The sequence below is a fragment of the Hyperolius riggenbachi genome, chromosome 1, assembly GCF_040937935.1.
Source record: "Hyperolius riggenbachi isolate aHypRig1 chromosome 1, aHypRig1.pri, whole genome shotgun sequence".
NCBI lineage: Eukaryota > Metazoa > Chordata > Amphibia > Anura > Hyperoliidae > Hyperolius > Hyperolius riggenbachi.
The window spans coordinates 307,974,850-307,992,121 of record NC_090646.1 but is presented as its reverse complement, the minus strand read 5'-3'; the positions used below and the strand labels follow the sequence as shown (position 1 = coordinate 307,992,121).

Sequence of the window (17,272 nt, the reverse complement as noted above, 5' to 3'; positions counted from 1 at the left end):
CAAACGGGCTCTTGCTGCAAGATCCATACCTCCGTCCAATCATTCCATCCAATCCCGCCATTACATTCAGAAGAGCCCCTAATTTGAAAAGCATTCTAGCCCCCAGCCGTTTAAGAACACCCACAACAGACAGCGACACCAACCACTCACCCAGACCCGGATGTTCACCCTGCAATAACACCAGATGCAAGGCCTGCCCTTTCGTACAAACCACCACAATTTTTCAATCCCTTAACACCAAACTACAATATTCCATCAAAAACAACTTAACCTGCACCTCCAGATACGTCATCTACATCATCAGTTGTCCTTGTCACCTTCAGTACGTGGGGCGTACCACTCAACCAGCACGTAGTAGAATTGGACAACACAAAAGAAATATTCTCAAAAACTTCCCACTCCACAGTGTATCAAAACACTTTGGCACACACCACCACAGCGACCCCTCCACGTTCCGCATCACCCTCATCGAATCCATCCCACAACAACAACACGACGCTTTTGAAAAATTGAGGGCGAGGGAGATGTTCTGGATTCAAATACTAAAAACCCTCACACCTGAGGGCCTCAATGAACAGTTAGAAAAAATCTACTGAACACAGTCTAAATATTTTCAGTCCGATCGGTCGCCTCTTTTATCATTTTTTGTCTTATTGTCATTGGTACACTTGATTGTTTTTTTAATGTGTGTTTTAACGTATGCATCCTTTGATGATCTATTAACAGTTTGGGTACTCCCCAACAAAATTTCAATCTGCTTTGCTTATATCTACTTATGTACCATACATTTGGATCCCTCTGACACCCATAGCCTTTTTCTTGTATTATGGATCCCGGTGCTCAATCTTAGATGTTAAGCTCATTGGAATAACATTCCCTTTCATCCTACCATTGTAAGACCTCATCATTGTCATTTTCTACTTTTACCTTTTTACTTTTGTTCTTAAATAGGGTTGTTTTTAGTGTATTTTATCTTGTACATTATGAACTTTCTTGAAAACATGTATGTAAACCTGCATTTCTTTTTTTTTTATATACATTATGTATAATACTGTTATTCTTACAAACTTTCTGCCGTATATTCCCTACCCACAGTACCACTCTTAGCCACATGAGGTCACTATTTCATTAAGAACCCACTTCGTATTTACATCGGATCACAATAGTGTAAATATACCAGAATAAGGCATTTGATATAGCGGGAACTGAAGCCCCTTCCCATTGCCGGGACGGGCGCTCCCCGCAGCCCTGCTCTTTCACCCCAAACAACCCCCCCTGGCTATGTGCCCACTACTAAAATGGCGCACACTGTACAACGCATGCGCATTCCGTGCGCCCACTCCCAGCCCACGTATAGACCTCGGCTGGAGAGTGGTGACGTCCTTCCGCATAAACTCCGCCCCTACACGGAAGCAGGCACGCAGTCAATGCGTGGCTGCATGCCCTACACTTCCGCATATGCGTCGTCAGGGCAACACTATAGCGCCCATTGATGACACGCATGACGACCACATGCTTGCTATTCCTTTGCCCGCCCCACCCAGCACAACCTATCAGGAACAATACAGTCATTATTTAAGAGACCAGGCAACGACACCCAGGCACTTTGGCGCCAGGTGTGTTGCTGACAGATTGCTGGTAAGTGCTTTGCCTTTTTTACCTTTTCACTCATGTTTACCCTCACACTTAGTGTTCAGATGCGAACAGGGGGAAGTTTGAAAGCCCTGTCCTACAGACAGACGTTTCCAGTCTTTTGCCTCTGCTTTTGGTCCTTCCCAATTAATCATCTTTACCCACCAGTTCAACACATATTCCTCTCCTCACACACCTTCCCTCGCTACCTTAATCCACACCGTCCAAGCCTCTCCTCTCCCACTCCCAGATTGCCTAACCCCCAAAACAACCCCCCCCCCCCCCCCCCCACATCCCCTGTCAATCCATACGCACTTTTTTAACCCCAAACTCCACGCAGTATATTAATCATGCTAATGCTCCCCTGTAGTTTATTTGTTAGCAAATAACATATATATTAATAACAAGCAGATCAATCATCATTTGAGCATGTTTGTCTTACCACACACCAATACGTGCCTTTATTTTCCTTTTCCCCCCATTAGTGTACTCCTACCTCTACTACCTGAAGAAGCGGGCTCATACCCGCGAAACGCGTTGTATATCTATACCCTGGAGTGTACCAATAAATTTTTTTCTGATTATACTACACAGTCCTCTGTGTTTGCTTGGAGGGGGCGGAGCCACCATAGCCTCCTCAGCGAATTTTTTAACATTTTAATTACTGTTTTTATCCTGTTGGCGCCTCTGTTCTACTTATCTTGCACTCAAACGGGCTCCCTGTCACTCATTACTCAAACGGGCTCCCTGTCACTCACTGCCTACAGGGGCTCCCTGTCACTCACTGCCTAAAGGGGTCCCTGTCACTCACTGCCTACAGGGGCTCCCTGTCACTCACTGCCTACAGGGGCTCCCTGTCACTCACTGCCTACAGGGGCTCCCTGTCACTCACTGCCTACAGGGGCTCCCTGTCACTCACTGCCTACAGGGGCTCCCTGTCACTCACTGCCTACAGGGGCTCCCTGTCACTCACTGCCTACAGGGGCTCCCTGTCACTCACTGCCTACAGGGGCTCCCTGTCACTCACTGCCTACAGGGGCTCCCTGTCACTCACTGCCTACAAGGGGCTACCTGTCACTCACTGCCTAAAGGGGCTCCCTGTCACTCACTGCCTAAAGGGGCTCCCTGTCACTCACTGCCTACAGGGGCTCCCTGTCACTCACTGCCTACAGGGGCTCCCTGTCACTCACTGCCTACAGGGGTCCCTGTCACTCACTGCCTACAAGGGGCTCCCTGTCACTCACTGCCTAAAGGGGCTCCCTGTCACTCACTGCCTAAAGGGGCTCCCTGTCACTCACTGCCTAAAGGGGCTCCCTGTCACTCACTGCCTAAAGGGGCTCCCTGTCACTCACTGCCTAAAGGGGCTCCCTGTCACTCACTGCCTAAAGGGGCTCCCTGTCACTCACTGCCTAAAGGGGCTCCCTGTCACTCACTGCCTAAAGGGGCTCCCTGTCACTCACTGCCTAAAGGGGCTCCCTGTCACTCACTGCCTAAAGGGGCTCCCTGTCACTCACTGCCTAAAGGGGCTCCCTGTCACTCACTGCCTAAAGGGGCTCCCTGTCACTCACTGCCTACAAGGGGCTCCCTGTCACTCACTGCCTACAAGGGGCTCCCTGTCACTCACTGCCTACAAGGGGCTCCCTGTCACTCACTGCCTACAAGGGGCTCCCTGTCACTCACTGCCTACAAGGGGCTCCCTGTCACTCACTGCCTACAAGGGGCTCCCTGTCACTCACTGCCTACAAGGGGCTCCCTGTCACTCACTGCCTACAAGGGGCTCCCTGTCACTCACTGCCTACAAGGGGCTCCCTGTCACTCACTGCCTACAAGGGGCTCCCTGTCACTCACTGCCTACAAGGGGCTCCCTGTCACTCACTGCCTACAAGGGGCTCCCTGTCACTCACTGCCTACAAGGGGCTCCCTGTCACTCACTGCCTACAAGGGGCTCCCTGTCACTCACTGCCTACAAGGGGCTCCCTGTCACTCACTGCCTACAAGGGGCTCCCTGTCACTCACTGCCTACAAGGGGCTCCCTGTCACTCACTGCCTACAAGGGGCTCCCTGTCACTCACTGCCTACAAGGGGCTCCCTGTCACTCACTGCCTACAAGGGGCTCCCTGTCACTCACTGCCTACAAGGGGCTCCCTGTCACTCACTGCCTACAAGGGGCTCCCTGTCACTCACTGCCTACAAGGGGCTCCCTGTCACTCACTGCCTAAAAGGGGCTCCCTGTCACTCACTGCCAAAAGGGGCTCCCTGTCACTCACTGCCTAAAGGGGTCCCTGTCACTGCCTACAAGGGGCTCCCTGTCACTCACTGCCTACAAGGGTCTCCCTTTCACTCACTGCCTACAAGGGTCTCCCTGTCACTCACTGCCTAAAGGGGCTCCCTGTCACTCACTGCCTACATGGGCTCCCTGTCACTCACTGCCTACAGGGGCTCCCTGTCACTCACTGCCTACAAGGGGTCCCTGTCACTCACTGCCTACAGGGGCTCCCTGTCACTCACGGCCTACAGGGGCTCCCTGTCACTCACGGCCTACAGGGGCTCCCTGTCACTCACGGCCTACAGGGGCTCCCTGTCACTCACGGCCTACAGGGGCTCCCTGTCACTCACGGCCTACAGGGGCTCCCTGTCACTCACGGCCTACAGGGGCTCCCTGTCACTCACGGCCTACAGGGGCTCCCTGTCACTCACGGCCTACAGGGGCTCCCTGTCACTCACGGCCTACAGGGGCTCCCTGTCACTCACGGCCTACAGGGGCTCCCTGTCACTCACGGCCTACAGGGGCTCCCTGTCACTCACGGCCTACAGGGGCTCCCTGTCACTCACGGCCTACAGGGGCTCCCTGTCACTCACGGCCTACAGGGGCTCCCTGTCACTCACGGCCTACAGGGGCTCCCTGTCACTCACGGCCTACAGGGGCTCCCTGTCACTCACGGCCTACAGGGGCTCCCTGTCACTCACGGCCTACAGGGGCTCCCTGTCACTCACGGCCTACAGGGGCTCCCTGTCACTCACGGCCTACAGGGGCTCCCTGTCACTCACGGCCTACAGGGGCTCCCTGTCACTCACGGCCTACAGGGGCTCCCTGTCACTCACGGCCTACAGGGGCTCCCTGTCACTCACGGCCTACAGGGGCTCCCTGTCACTCACGGCCTACAGGGGCTCCCTGTCACTCACGGCCTACAGGGGCTCCCTGTCACTCACGGCCTACAGGGGCTCCCTGTCACTCACGGCCTACAGGGGCTCCCTGTCACTCACGGCCTACAGGGGCTCCCTGTCACTCACGGCCTACAGGGGCTCCCTGTCACTCACGGCCTACAGGGGCTCCCTGTCACTCACGGCCTACAGGGGCTCCCTGTCACTCACGGCCTACAGGGGCTCCCTGTCACTCACGGCCTACAGGGGCTCCCTGTCACTCACGGCCTACAGGGGCTCCCTGTCACTCACGGCCTACAGGGGCTCCCTGTCACTCACGGCCTACAGGGGCTCCCTGTCACTCACGGCCTACAGGGGCTCCCTGTCACTCACGGCCTACAGGGGCTCCCTGTCACTCACGGCCTACAGGGGCTCCCTGTCACTCACGGCCTACAGGGGCTCCCTGTCACTCACGGCCTACAGGGGCTCCCTGTCACTCACGGCCTACAGGGGCTCCCTGTCACTCACGGCCTACAGGGGCTCCCTGTCACTCACGGCCTACAGGGGCTCCCTGTCACTCACGGCCTACAGGGGCTCCCTGTCACTCACGGCCTACAGGGGCTCCCTGTCACTCACTGCCTACAGGGGCTCCCTGTCACTCACTGCCTACAGGGGCTCCCTGTCACTCACTGCCTACAGGGGCTCCCTGTCACTCACTGCCTACAGGGGCTCCCTGTCACTCACTGCCTACAGGGGCTCCCTGTCACTCACTGCCTACAGGGGCTCCCTGTCACTCACGGCCTACAGGGGCTCCCTGTCACTCACGGCCTACAGGGGCTCCCTGTCACTCACGGCCTACAGGGGCTCCCTGTCACTCACTGCCTACAGGGGCTCCCTGTCACTCACGGCCTACAGGGGCTCCCTGTCACTCACGGCCTACAGGGGCTCCCTGTCACTCACGGCCTACAGGGGCTCCCTGTCACTCACGGCCTACAGGGGCTCCCTGTCACTCACGGCCTACAGGGGCTCCCTGTCACTCACGGCCTACAGGGGCTCCCTGTCACTCACGGCCTACAGGGGCTCCCTGTCACTCACGGCCTACAGGGGCTCCCTGTCACTCACGGCCTACAGGGGCTCCCTGTCACTCACGGCCTACAGGGGCTCCCTGTCACTCACGGCCTACAGGGGCTCCCTGTCACTCACGGCCTACAGGGGCTCCCTGTCACTCACGGCCTACAGGGGCTCCCTGTCACTCACGGCCTACAGGGGCTCCCTGTCACTCACGGCCTACAGGGGCTCCCTGTCACTCACGGCCTACAGGGGCTCCCTGTCACTCACGGCCTACAGGGGCTCCCTGTCACTCACGGCCTACAGGGGCTCCCTGTCACTCACGGCCTACAGGGGCTCCCTGTCACTCACGGCCTACAGGGGCTCCCTGTCACTCACGGCCTACAGGGGCTCCCTGTCACTCACGGCCTACAGGGGCTCCCTGTCACTCACGGCCTACAGGGGCTCCCTGTCACTCACGGCCTACAGGGGCTCCCTGTCACTCACGGCCTACAGGGGCTCCCTGTCACTCACGGCCTACAGGGGCTCCCTGTCACTCACGGCCTACAGGGGCTCCCTGTCACTCACGGCCTACAGGGGCTCCCTGTCACTCACGGCCTACAGGGGCTCCCTGTCACTCACGGCCTACAGGGGCTCCCTGTCACTCACGGCCTACAGGGGCTCCCTGTCACTCACGGCCTACAGGGGCTCCCTGTCACTCACGGCCTACAGGGGCTCCCTGTCACTCACGGCCTACAGGGGCTCCCTGTCACTCACGGCCTACAGGGGCTCCCTGTCACTCACGGCCTACAGGGGCTCCCTGTCACTCACGGCCTACAGGGGCTCCCTGTCACTCACGGCCTACAGGGGCTCCCTGTCACTCACGGCCTACAGGGGCTCCCTGTCACTCACGGCCTACAGGGGCTCCCTGTCACTCACGGCCTACAGGGGCTCCCTGTCACTCACGGCCTACAGGGGCTCCCTGTCACTCACGGCCTACAGGGGCTCCCTGTCACTCACGGCCTACAGGGGCTCCCTGTCACTCACGGCCTACAGGGGCTCCCTGTCACTCACGGCCTACAGGGGCTCCCTGTCACTCACGGCCTACAGGGGCTCCCTGTCACTCACGGCCTACAGGGGCTCCCTGTCACTCACGGCCTACAGGGGCTCCCTGTCACTCACGGCCTACAGGGGCTCCCTGTCACTCACGGCCTACAGGGGCTCCCTGTCACTCACGGCCTACAGGGGCTCCCTGTCACTCACGGCCTACAGGGGCTCCCTGTCACTCACGGCCTACAGGGGCTCCCTGTCACTCACGGCCTACAGGGGCTCCCTGTCACTCACGGCCTACAGGGGCTCCCTGTCACTCACGGCCTACAGGGGCTCCCTGTCACTCACGGCCTACAGGGGCTCCCTGTCACTCACGGCCTACAGGGGCTCCCTGTCACTCACGGCCTACAGGGGCTCCCTGTCACTCACGGCCTACAGGGGCTCCCTGTCACTCACGGCCTACAGGGGCTCCCTGTCACTCACGGCCTACAGGGGCTCCCTGTCACTCACGGCCTACAGGGGCTCCCTGTCACTCACGGCCTACAGGGGCTCCCTGTCACTCACGGCCTACAGGGGCTCCCTGTCACTCACGGCCTACAGGGGCTCCCTGTCACTCACGGCCTACAGGGGCTCCCTGTCACTCACGGCCTACAGGGGCTCCCTGTCACTCACGGCCTACAGGGGCTCCCTGTCACTCACGGCCTACAGGGGCTCCCTGTCACTCACGGCCTACAGGGGCTCCCTGTCACTCACGGCCTACAGGGGCTCCCTGTCACTCACGGCCTACAGGGGCTCCCTGTCACTCACGGCCTACAGGGGCTCCCTGTCACTCACGGCCTACAGGGGCTCCCTGTCACTCACGGCCTACAGGGGCTCCCTGTCACTCACGGCCTACAGGGGCTCCCTGTCACTCACGGCCTACAGGGGCTCCCTGTCACTCACGGCCTACAGGGGCTCCCTGTCACTCACGGCCTACAGGGGCTCCCTGTCACTCACGGCCTACAGGGGCTCCCTGTCACTCACGGCCTACAGGGGCTCCCTGTCACTCACGGCCTACAGGGGCTCCCTGTCACTCACGGCCTACAGGGGCTCCCTGTCACTCACGGCCTACAGGGGCTCCCTGTCACTCACGGCCTACAGGGGCTCCCTGTCACTCACGGCCTACAGGGGCTCCCTGTCACTCACGGCCTACAGGGGCTCCCTGTCACTCACGGCCTACAGGGGCTCCCTGTCACTCACGGCCTACAGGGGCTCCCTGTCACTCACGGCCTACAGGGGCTCCCTGTCACTCACGGCCTACAGGGGCTCCCTGTCACTCACGGCCTACAGGGGCTCCCTGTCACTCACGGCCTACAGGGGCTCCCTGTCACTCACGGCCTACAGGGGCTCCCTGTCACTCACGGCCTACAGGGGCTCCCTGTCACTCACGGCCTACAGGGGCTCCCTGTCACTCACGGCCTACAGGGGCTCCCTGTCACTCACGGCCTACAGGGGCTCCCTGTCACTCACGGCCTACAGGGGCTCCCTGTCACTCACGGCCTACAGGGGCTCCCTGTCACTCACGGCCTACAGGGGCTCCCTGTCACTCACGGCCTACAGGGGCTCCCTGTCACTCACGGCCTACAGGGGCTCCCTGTCACTCACGGCCTACAGGGGCTCCCTGTCACTCACGGCCTACAGGGGCTCCCTGTCACTCACGGCCTACAGGGGCTCCCTGTCACTCACGGCCTACAGGGGCTCCCTGTCACTCACGGCCTACAGGGGCTCCCTGTCACTCACGGCCTACAGGGGCTCCCTGTCACTCACGGCCTACAGGGGCTCCCTGTCACTCACGGCCTACAGGGGCTCCCTGTCACTCACGGCCTACAGGGGCTCCCTGTCACTCACGGCCTACAGGGGCTCCCTGTCACTCACGGCCTACAGGGGCTCCCTGTCACTCACGGCCTACAGGGGCTCCCTGTCACTCACGGCCTACAGGGGCTCCCTGTCACTCACGGCCTACAGGGGCTCCCTGTCACTCACGGCCTACAGGGGCTCCCTGTCACTCACGGCCTACAGGGGCTCCCTGTCACTCACGGCCTACAGGGGCTCCCTGTCACTCACGGCCTACAGGGGCTCCCTGTCACTCACGGCCTACAGGGGCTCCCTGTCACTCACGGCCTACAGGGGCTCCCCTGTCACTCACGGCCTACAGGGGCTCCCCTGTCACTCACGGCCTACAGGGGCTCCCCTGTCACTCACGGCCTACAGGGGCCCCCTGTCACTCACGGCCTACAGGGGCCCCCTGTCACTCACGGCCTACAGGGGCCCCTGTCACTCACGGCCCTACAGGGGCCCCCTGTCACTCACGGCCTACAGGGGCCCCCTGTCACTCACGGCCTACAGGGGCCCCCTGTCACTCACGGCCTACAGGGGCCCCCTGTCACTCACGGCCTACAGGGGCCCCCTGTCACTCACGGCCTACAGGGGCCCCCTGTCACTCACGGCCTACAGGGGCCCCCTGTCACTCACGGCCTACAGGGGCCCCCTGTCACTCACGGCCTACAGGGGCCCCCTGTCACTCACGGCCTACAGGGGCCCCTGTCACTCACGGCCTACAGGGGCCCCCTGTCACTCACGGCCTACAGGGGCCCCCTGTCACTCACGGCCTACAGGGGCCCCCTGTCACTCACGGCCTACAGGGGCCCCCTGTCACTCACGGCCTACAGGGGCCCCCTGTCACTCACGGCCTACAGGGGCCCCCTGTCACTCACGGCCTACAGGGGCCCCCTGTCACTCACGGCCTACAGGGGCCCCCTGTCACTCACGGCCTACAGGGGCCCCCTGTCACTCACGGCCTACAGGGGCCCCCTGTCACTCACGGCCTACAGGGGCCCCCTGTCACTCACGGCCTACAGGGGCCCCCTGTCACTCACGGCCTACAGGGGCCCCCTGTCACTCACGGCCTACAGGGGCCCCCTGTCACTCACGGCCTACAGGGGCCCCCTGTCACTCACGGCCTACAGGGGCCCCCTGTCACTCACGGCCTACAGGGGGCCCCCCTGTCACTCACGGCCTACAGGGGCCCCCTGTCACTCACGGCCTACAGGGGGCCCCCCTGTCACTCACGGCCTACAGGGGCCCCCTGTCACTCACGGCCTACAGGGGCCCCCTGTCACTCACGGCCTACAGGGGCCCCCTGTCACTCACGGCCTACAGGGGCCCCCTGTCACTCACGGCCTACAGGGGCCCCCTGTCACTCACGGCCTACAGGGGCCCCCTGTCACTCACGGCCTACAGGGGCCCCCTGTCACTCACGGCCTACAGGGGCCCCCTGTCACTCACGGCCTACAGGGGCCCCCTGTCACTCACGGCCTACAGGGGCCCCCTGTCACTCACGGCCTACAGGGGCCCCCTGTCACTCACGGCCTACAGGGGCCCCCTGTCACTCACGGCCTACAGGGCCCCCTGTCACTCACGGCCTACAGGGGCCCCCTGTCACTCACGGCCTACAGGGGCCCCCTGTCACTCACGGCCTACAGGGGCCCCCTGTCACTCACGGCCTACAGGGGCCCCCTGTCACTCACGGCCTACAGGGGCCCCCTGTCACTCACGGCCTACAGGGGCCCCCTGTCACTCACGGCCTACAGGGGCCCCCTGTCACTCACGGCCTACAGGGGCCCCCTGTCACTCACGGCCTACAGGGGCCCCCTGTCACTCACGGCCTACAGGGGCCCCCTGTCACTCACGGCCTACAGGGGCCCCCTGTCACTCACGGCCTACAGGGGCCCCCCTGTCACTCACGGCCTACAGGGGCCCCCTGTCACTCACGGCCTACAGGGGCCCCCTGTCACTCACGGCCTACAGGGGCCCCCTGTCACTCACGGCCTACAGGGGCCCCCTGTCACTCACGGCCTACAGGGGCCCCCTGTCACTCACGGCCTACAGGGGCCCCCTGTCACTCACGGCCTACAGGGGCCCCCTGTCACTCACGGCCTACAGGGGCCCCCTGTCACTCACGGCCTACAGGGGCCCCCTGTCACTCACGGCCTACAGGGGCCCCCTGTCACTCACGGCCTACAGGGGCCCCCCTGTCACTCACGGCCTACAGGGGCCCCCTGTCACTCACGGCCTACAGGGGCCCCCCTGTCACTCACGGCCTACAGGGGCCCCCTGTCACTCACGGCCTACAGGGGCCCCCTGTCACTCACGGCCTACAGGGGCCCCCTGTCACTCACGGCCTACAGGGGCCCCCTGTCACTCACGGCCTACAGGGGCCCCCTGTCACTCACGGCCTACAGGGGCCCCCTGTCACTCACGGCCTACAGGGGCCCCCTGTCACTCACGGCCTACAGGGGCCCCCTGTCACTCACGGCCTACAGGGGCCCCCTGTCACTCACGGCCTACAGGGGCCCCCTGTCACTCACGGCCTACAGGGGCCCCCTGTCACTCACGGCCTACAGGGGCCCCCTGTCACTCACGGCCTACAGGGGCCCCCTGTCACTCACGGCCTACAGGGGCCCCCTGTCACTCACGGCCTACAGGGGCCCCCTGTCACTCACGGCCTACAGGGGCCCCCTGTCACTCACGGCCTACAGGGGCCCCCTGTCACTCACGGCCTACAGGGGCCCCCTGTCACTCACGGCCTACAGGGGCCCCCTGTCACTCACGGCCTACAGGGGCCCCCTGTCACTCACGGCCTACAGGGGCCCCCTGTCACTCACGGCCTACAGGGGCCCCCTGTCACTCACGGCCTACAGGGGCCCCCTGTCACTCACGGCCTACAGGGGCCCCCTGTCACTCACGGCCTACAGGGGCCCCCTGTCACTCACGGCCTACAGGGGCCCCCTGTCACTCACGGCCTACAGGGGCCCCCTGTCACTCACGGCCTACAGGGGCCCCCTGTCACTCACGGCCTACAGGGGCCCCCTGTCACTCACGGCCTACAGGGGCCCCCTGTCACTCACGGCCTACAGGGGCCCCCTGTCACTCACGGCCTACAGGGGCCCCCTGTCACTCACGGCCTACAGGGGCCCCCTGTCACTCACGGCCTACAGGGGCCCCCTGTCACTCACGGCCTACAGGGGCTCCCTGTCACTCACTGCCTAAAGGGGCTCCCTGTCACTCACTACCTGAAGGGGGTCCAGGCTGGCTACATATACTGGGGACACTGGCTGTTTGTCATTATGTGCATTTACTGGTGAAAAGCTGTCTCTTATTATCTGCATTTACTGGTGAAAAGCGGTCTCTTATTATGTGCATTTACTGGTGAAATGCGGTCTCTTATTATGTGCATTTACTGGTGAAAAGCAATCTCTTATTATGTGCATTTACTGGTGAAAAGCAGTCTCTTATTATGTGCATTTACTGGTGAAAAGCTGTCTCTCATTGGCCCATATGCAATTCACTTTTTCACCTGAGTTTTCTCCTAGGAGATAATTTTTCATCTTCGATTTAAAATAACTTTTCATCACTTTTCATCTAAAAAAGTACCAAAAAGTTGGTGAAAAGATACTATCAAAATTATTTTGAACATTTTCTTGCTTGCTGATGGCTTAAAAGGCATTTTATTGACAAGTTTAAAAATATCACCTAGGAGAAAACTCAGGTGAAAAAGTGAATTGCATATGGCCCATTATCTGCATTTACTGATAAATGGCTGTCTGTCATTATGTGCATTTACTGATGAAAGGCTGTCTGTCATTACGTGCATTTACTGGTGAAACGCTGCCCTTATGTGCATTTAGTGGAGAAATTTTGTCAGTAAAAATCTTTTGTCAGTAAATTTTTAGGTAATTTGTCAGTAAAAAATAACGTGAAAGGTTGGCAACACTGGCAGGCTGCGCGGCGCAACGGGAAAGATACAGGCAGCCCACCTCACGCTTGGGCTTGGCGGGGGGAGGAGCCGACGACAGTGAGCGAGAGTAGGGTGGCCGCAGGCAGCCATAAATACGCAGTGTGTGACTGCGTCGCACTCGCAGAGCCTCTCAACCTGAGTCAGTCCAGAGACTAGCAGACTGGCAGGCAGCCAAAGCCAGCCAGGAGCAAGCCCATGGAAGAGGGGTAGGAATGGGGTATCACATGGATGCGTAAAGAGGTGGAAGGTGTGGGTGTGATTAGGCAGGACATGGGTGTGGTTATGTGGTTGGGCGCGGTTAATTTAACCACTCCCATAGGCGCCAGAGAAAATCTTGCACCCAGGTGCCAGGCACTCCAGGCTCACCCCTGGGACTAATACTGACATTTTAAGTCACTACATAATCTGGGCCCTGTATTGTATACATGAAAGAAAAGTTGCAGCTGCGTAGCAATCCCTGCAATCTCACATCCACAGGTTCTAATAATCTAGTCATACCCAGAGTCCACCTGAAAACTTTTGGTCCCAGAGCCTTCTGTTATGCTGCTTCTACATTATGGAACTCCTTACCTCAGCAGATCAGGACTGAACTGAGGGTGATATGGAGGCTGCCATATTTATTTCCTTTTAAAGGGATACTGTCAGGGCTGGATTTGTACTTTCCAACGCCCAGGCTGGCTGTCACCAACCGCGCCCCCCCCCCCCCCCCCCCCCATTCTGTCCAACTCTGATTAGTGATCACTCGGTTAAATGGGCTCCTGTCTGTTTTGCTGCTTTGCTCTCCCTGTTCAACAAAGAAGCAGTGCATGCTCTGTCCACTCCATGTAATTTTGCACTCCAGCCTGGATGCACAGCAGCCGATAGTGTTCAGGGCTTGCATAATTCAGAAATGATGCTCATATATGAGCAGCACTTGTCAAGTACACATACCCATAACACTCCAAGCCTCGGCTGCTGTGCACCTGCATACAGGAGTGCGAAATTACAAGCCAGAGAGGACAGAGTATGCACTGCCTCTTTGTCCTTTGTGCGACTTGCTTCAGTCAAGAGTCACAAACAGGTGATCTAGCAAAGCAAAGGAGAGAAACCCATCCAAAACAGAGAACAGGTAAGTAGAAGGATCCGACACTACACACGCTGGCATAGATGTAGTGTAATGCTAGGTACACACGATGCAATTCTGACAGATTTACTGTCAGATCGATTATTTCCAATGTCTGATCTGATTTCCGATTAATTTTTCAATAGTTTTTACATTCATTTCTATGAAAAAATCATTCAAAAAATCTATCGGATAGCAGATCGGACATGTTGGAAATAGTCGATCTGACAGTAAATCTGTTAGAAAATTGCATCATGCGTACCTAGCATAAGCTCAGGTGTACTTTACACAGTGACAATTTAGCACTTGCGGCAAGTTAAGACAGATCTTAATCAGTCAGCAGGAAGTTTTTTACGTTTTGTAATAGAATGGTAATATTTATTGGCTAACCAAAAGAAAACAGTGAGCCTTTGGCTAATGAGCCATCTTCAGACTTTGTTCCTGCTGTATACAAGATGTTAGGACACACAGCTATATTTACAGTCAGCAGGAGATGCATACATTTTTTTGTAAAGGCAGAATAGAGCAAAGCAGAAGTGATTTACTTTGACATGTGACCTCTTATCTCTCCAAGTCCTGCGCCCTGCTGAATTTTATCGCCCTAGGCCTTGATCTTTGTGGCCTTCCCAGAAATCCGGCCCTGGATACTGTAGGGGGGCCGGGAGAAAATGAGTTCAACTTACCTGTTACTTCTAATGGTCCCCCGCAGACATCCTGTACCCACGCAGCCACTCACCGATGCTCCGGCCTCGCCTCCGGGTTACTTCTGGAATTTCAGACTTTAAAGTCTGAAAACCACTGTATCTGCGTTGCCGTGTCCTTGTTACCGCTGATGTCACCAGGAGCGTACTGCGCAGGCACAGACCATACTGGGCCTGTACAGTACGCTCCTGGTGACATCAGCGGGAGCTAGGACACGGCAACGCAGGCTCAGTAGTTTTCAGACTTTAAAGTCTGAAATTCCAGACGTGAACTGGAGCCAGGGCCGGAGCATCGGTGAGTGGCTGCGCGGGCATGTACCCAAATTCGTGTACATTCGAATTTGGGTCCGCATGACATTTGAATTCGAATTCGCCTTTGACCACGAAATTCGGTTCGGATTCAGATTCGGTTCGGGTGTCGGGCTCAAAATTCGATAAAATTTGTGTTCGCGAATTGTTTTTTTTTTTTTTAAAGGGAAATCACATAGAAATAGGTGTAATAAAAAAAATAATAAAAAAAAGTGACGTGTGGCATTGGCAGCAGGCAATGCATTGTGTGGACCCTGGTGGTGGGACCACTGACAGCAGGAGGATAAATACAGCAGCAGGAGGATAAACACAGCAGCAGCAGCAGGAGGAGGAGGAGTGACGTGTGGCACTGGCAGCAGGCAATGTATTGTGTTGACTCTGGCGGTGGGACCACTGACAGCAGGAGGATAAATACAGCAGCAGCAGTAGGAGGAGTGACATGTGGCACTGGCAGCAGGCAATGTATTGTGTGGACCCTGGTGGTGGGACCACTGACAGCAGGAGGATAAATAAAGCAGCAGCAGGAGGAGTGACATGTGGCACTGGCAGCAGGCAATGTAATGTGATTCTTTATTAAAGAATATCACAACTTATTTTATACAAAAATATAAAAATAAATACAATAACAAACACTAGGCCTCCAACCTCAAATAGCTTAAAGGGACTCCGAGCTCTGTTTAAAAATAAAATTTGAACTTACCCGGGGCTTTTTCCATCCCAGCCCTGGTCGGGACGTCCCACGCCGGCCTCCTGGCTCTTCTCCCGGCGGCTGTCTGCATAGCGCGGACAGGCCGGGCCCCCGGGCGACACTGGCGAGTGTCGGGGCTTCTCCTTCCCTATACGTCACGAATGACGTCACACGCCGGCCGCCGCGCGTCATGACGGCGGCCGGCGTGACAGCACGGCGCATGCGCGATTAAACCGCGCATGCGCCGTGCTGTCACGCCGGCCGCTGTCATGAAGCGCGGCGGCCGGTGTGTGACGTCATTTGTGACGTATAGGGAAGGAGAAGCCCCGACACTCGCCAGTGTCGCCCGGGGGCCCGGCCTGTCCGCGCTATGCGGACAGCCGCCGGGAGAAGAGCCAGAAGGCCGGCGTGGGACGTCCCGACCAGGGCTGGGATGGAAAAAGCCCCGGGCAAGTTCAAATTTTATTTTTAAACAGAGCTCGGAGTCCCTTTAATATTCAGTCCATATCAAGTCCATTTCCTGAAGGGAAGAAAAAACTCAAGGACCAAAAATAACTTAAATCTCAGTTATTTAACTTCAATATACATATTATAATACACTATATACACTATACAGTATTTACACTATTTACATATTTCAGTAAGAAAGACTAAGCAAACTCACTCCTCCTATGTTTGCAAGCCATTCCTCAACTTTGAATCATCTAACTACGTGAAAGAGAAATAGAAAGCTCACCACAAGGAAATTTGGCCAAATCAAGGAGGTCTGATGTTCTGCCAAAACAGACGCCATTCCTCCCGACTCAACCTCCTCTCCTCAAGACCCCGAATTTTCCCAACCTCACCAATAATGCCATGCACCACCACCTGGACAGGGAGGACTTTCTGATGGATCGTAATTCGACACCGTGCATTCCAAGTGTAATACCGAATCCCTAAGCTAACTAAAAATAAAGTGTCAACCTTTCCATCGGACTACCTTAACCTCAGCACATTTTAGTCTGCTTTCCCAATTTTGATGACCATAGTCACCTGGGCCAAATTCTATGCCGAGTATTTTAATCTTTTCTTTTGGTGCTGGAAAAGAGACAGAGAGCAAGAAGCTCTCATTTTCCTTACCCATCCAGAAAGCTTCACATTTATCCTGATTGATCTTGGAATCAGATGCTAGTGAGTAACGGGCAACCTCTGCACACACACCTTCTGCATCTTCCTGTCCAGAGATTACCACAGTCACATCATCAGCATATGCCACAACCTTGAGAGGGGATACTCCAGCAATGCCCGACGGCACCCCACACAAAGCTCCACCCTCAATCCTTCTTATGAAAGGATCAATGGGGGAAAGCATATAGTAGGGGACTCAAAGGACACCCCTGTCGCACCCCAGATCTAACCTCAAAGGTTTGTCCAACCCAACCATTAACAAGTGGGAAACTTTCAGCACCTTTATATAAAACTTTAAGCCAATTAATAAACCTCCCCGGCAGACCATACTTATTAAGAAGCATCCACAGGTGCTCATGATTGACACGATCAAAAGCTTTAGCCTGATCCAACGCCAGCAAATATTTCCCCAACCAGCAGCCCTGCATCTCTCCAGAATCTCCCGGACCGTTAATACGGCTGAAAGAGTACTTCTCCCCTGGACAGAACAGTGCTGCTGGCGAGAAAGTACCATATTTGCCACCTGACTCAATCGCCCAAAAATTATTTTAGCCAGAATCTTTCGATCAACATTGAGAAGGCTGATGGGCCGCCAATTC

At 57.4% G+C, this 17,272-nt stretch overlaps 1 protein-coding gene across 5 annotated transcripts in view; it reads left to right on the top strand.

Annotated features, from left to right (window-relative positions):
• LOC137509176 (uncharacterized) overlaps positions 1 to 17,272 on the top strand; it is an 82,633-nt gene that overhangs the window by 9,371 nt on the left and 55,990 nt on the right. For 4 of the 5 annotated variants that reach the window (XM_068233813.1, XM_068233812.1, XM_068233814.1 and 1 more), the window contains exon 1: positions 1,476 to 1,638. The exons of the other annotated variant lie outside the window; for it this stretch is intronic. In XM_068233813.1, coding sequence (XP_068089914.1) covers positions 1,513 to 1,638 — 126 coding nt within the window. In that variant the 5' untranslated portion in view covers positions 1,476 to 1,512. Of the gene's footprint in view, positions 1 to 1,475; positions 1,639 to 17,272 lie in introns of those variants that run through there. 5 annotated transcript variants of the gene reach the window in all.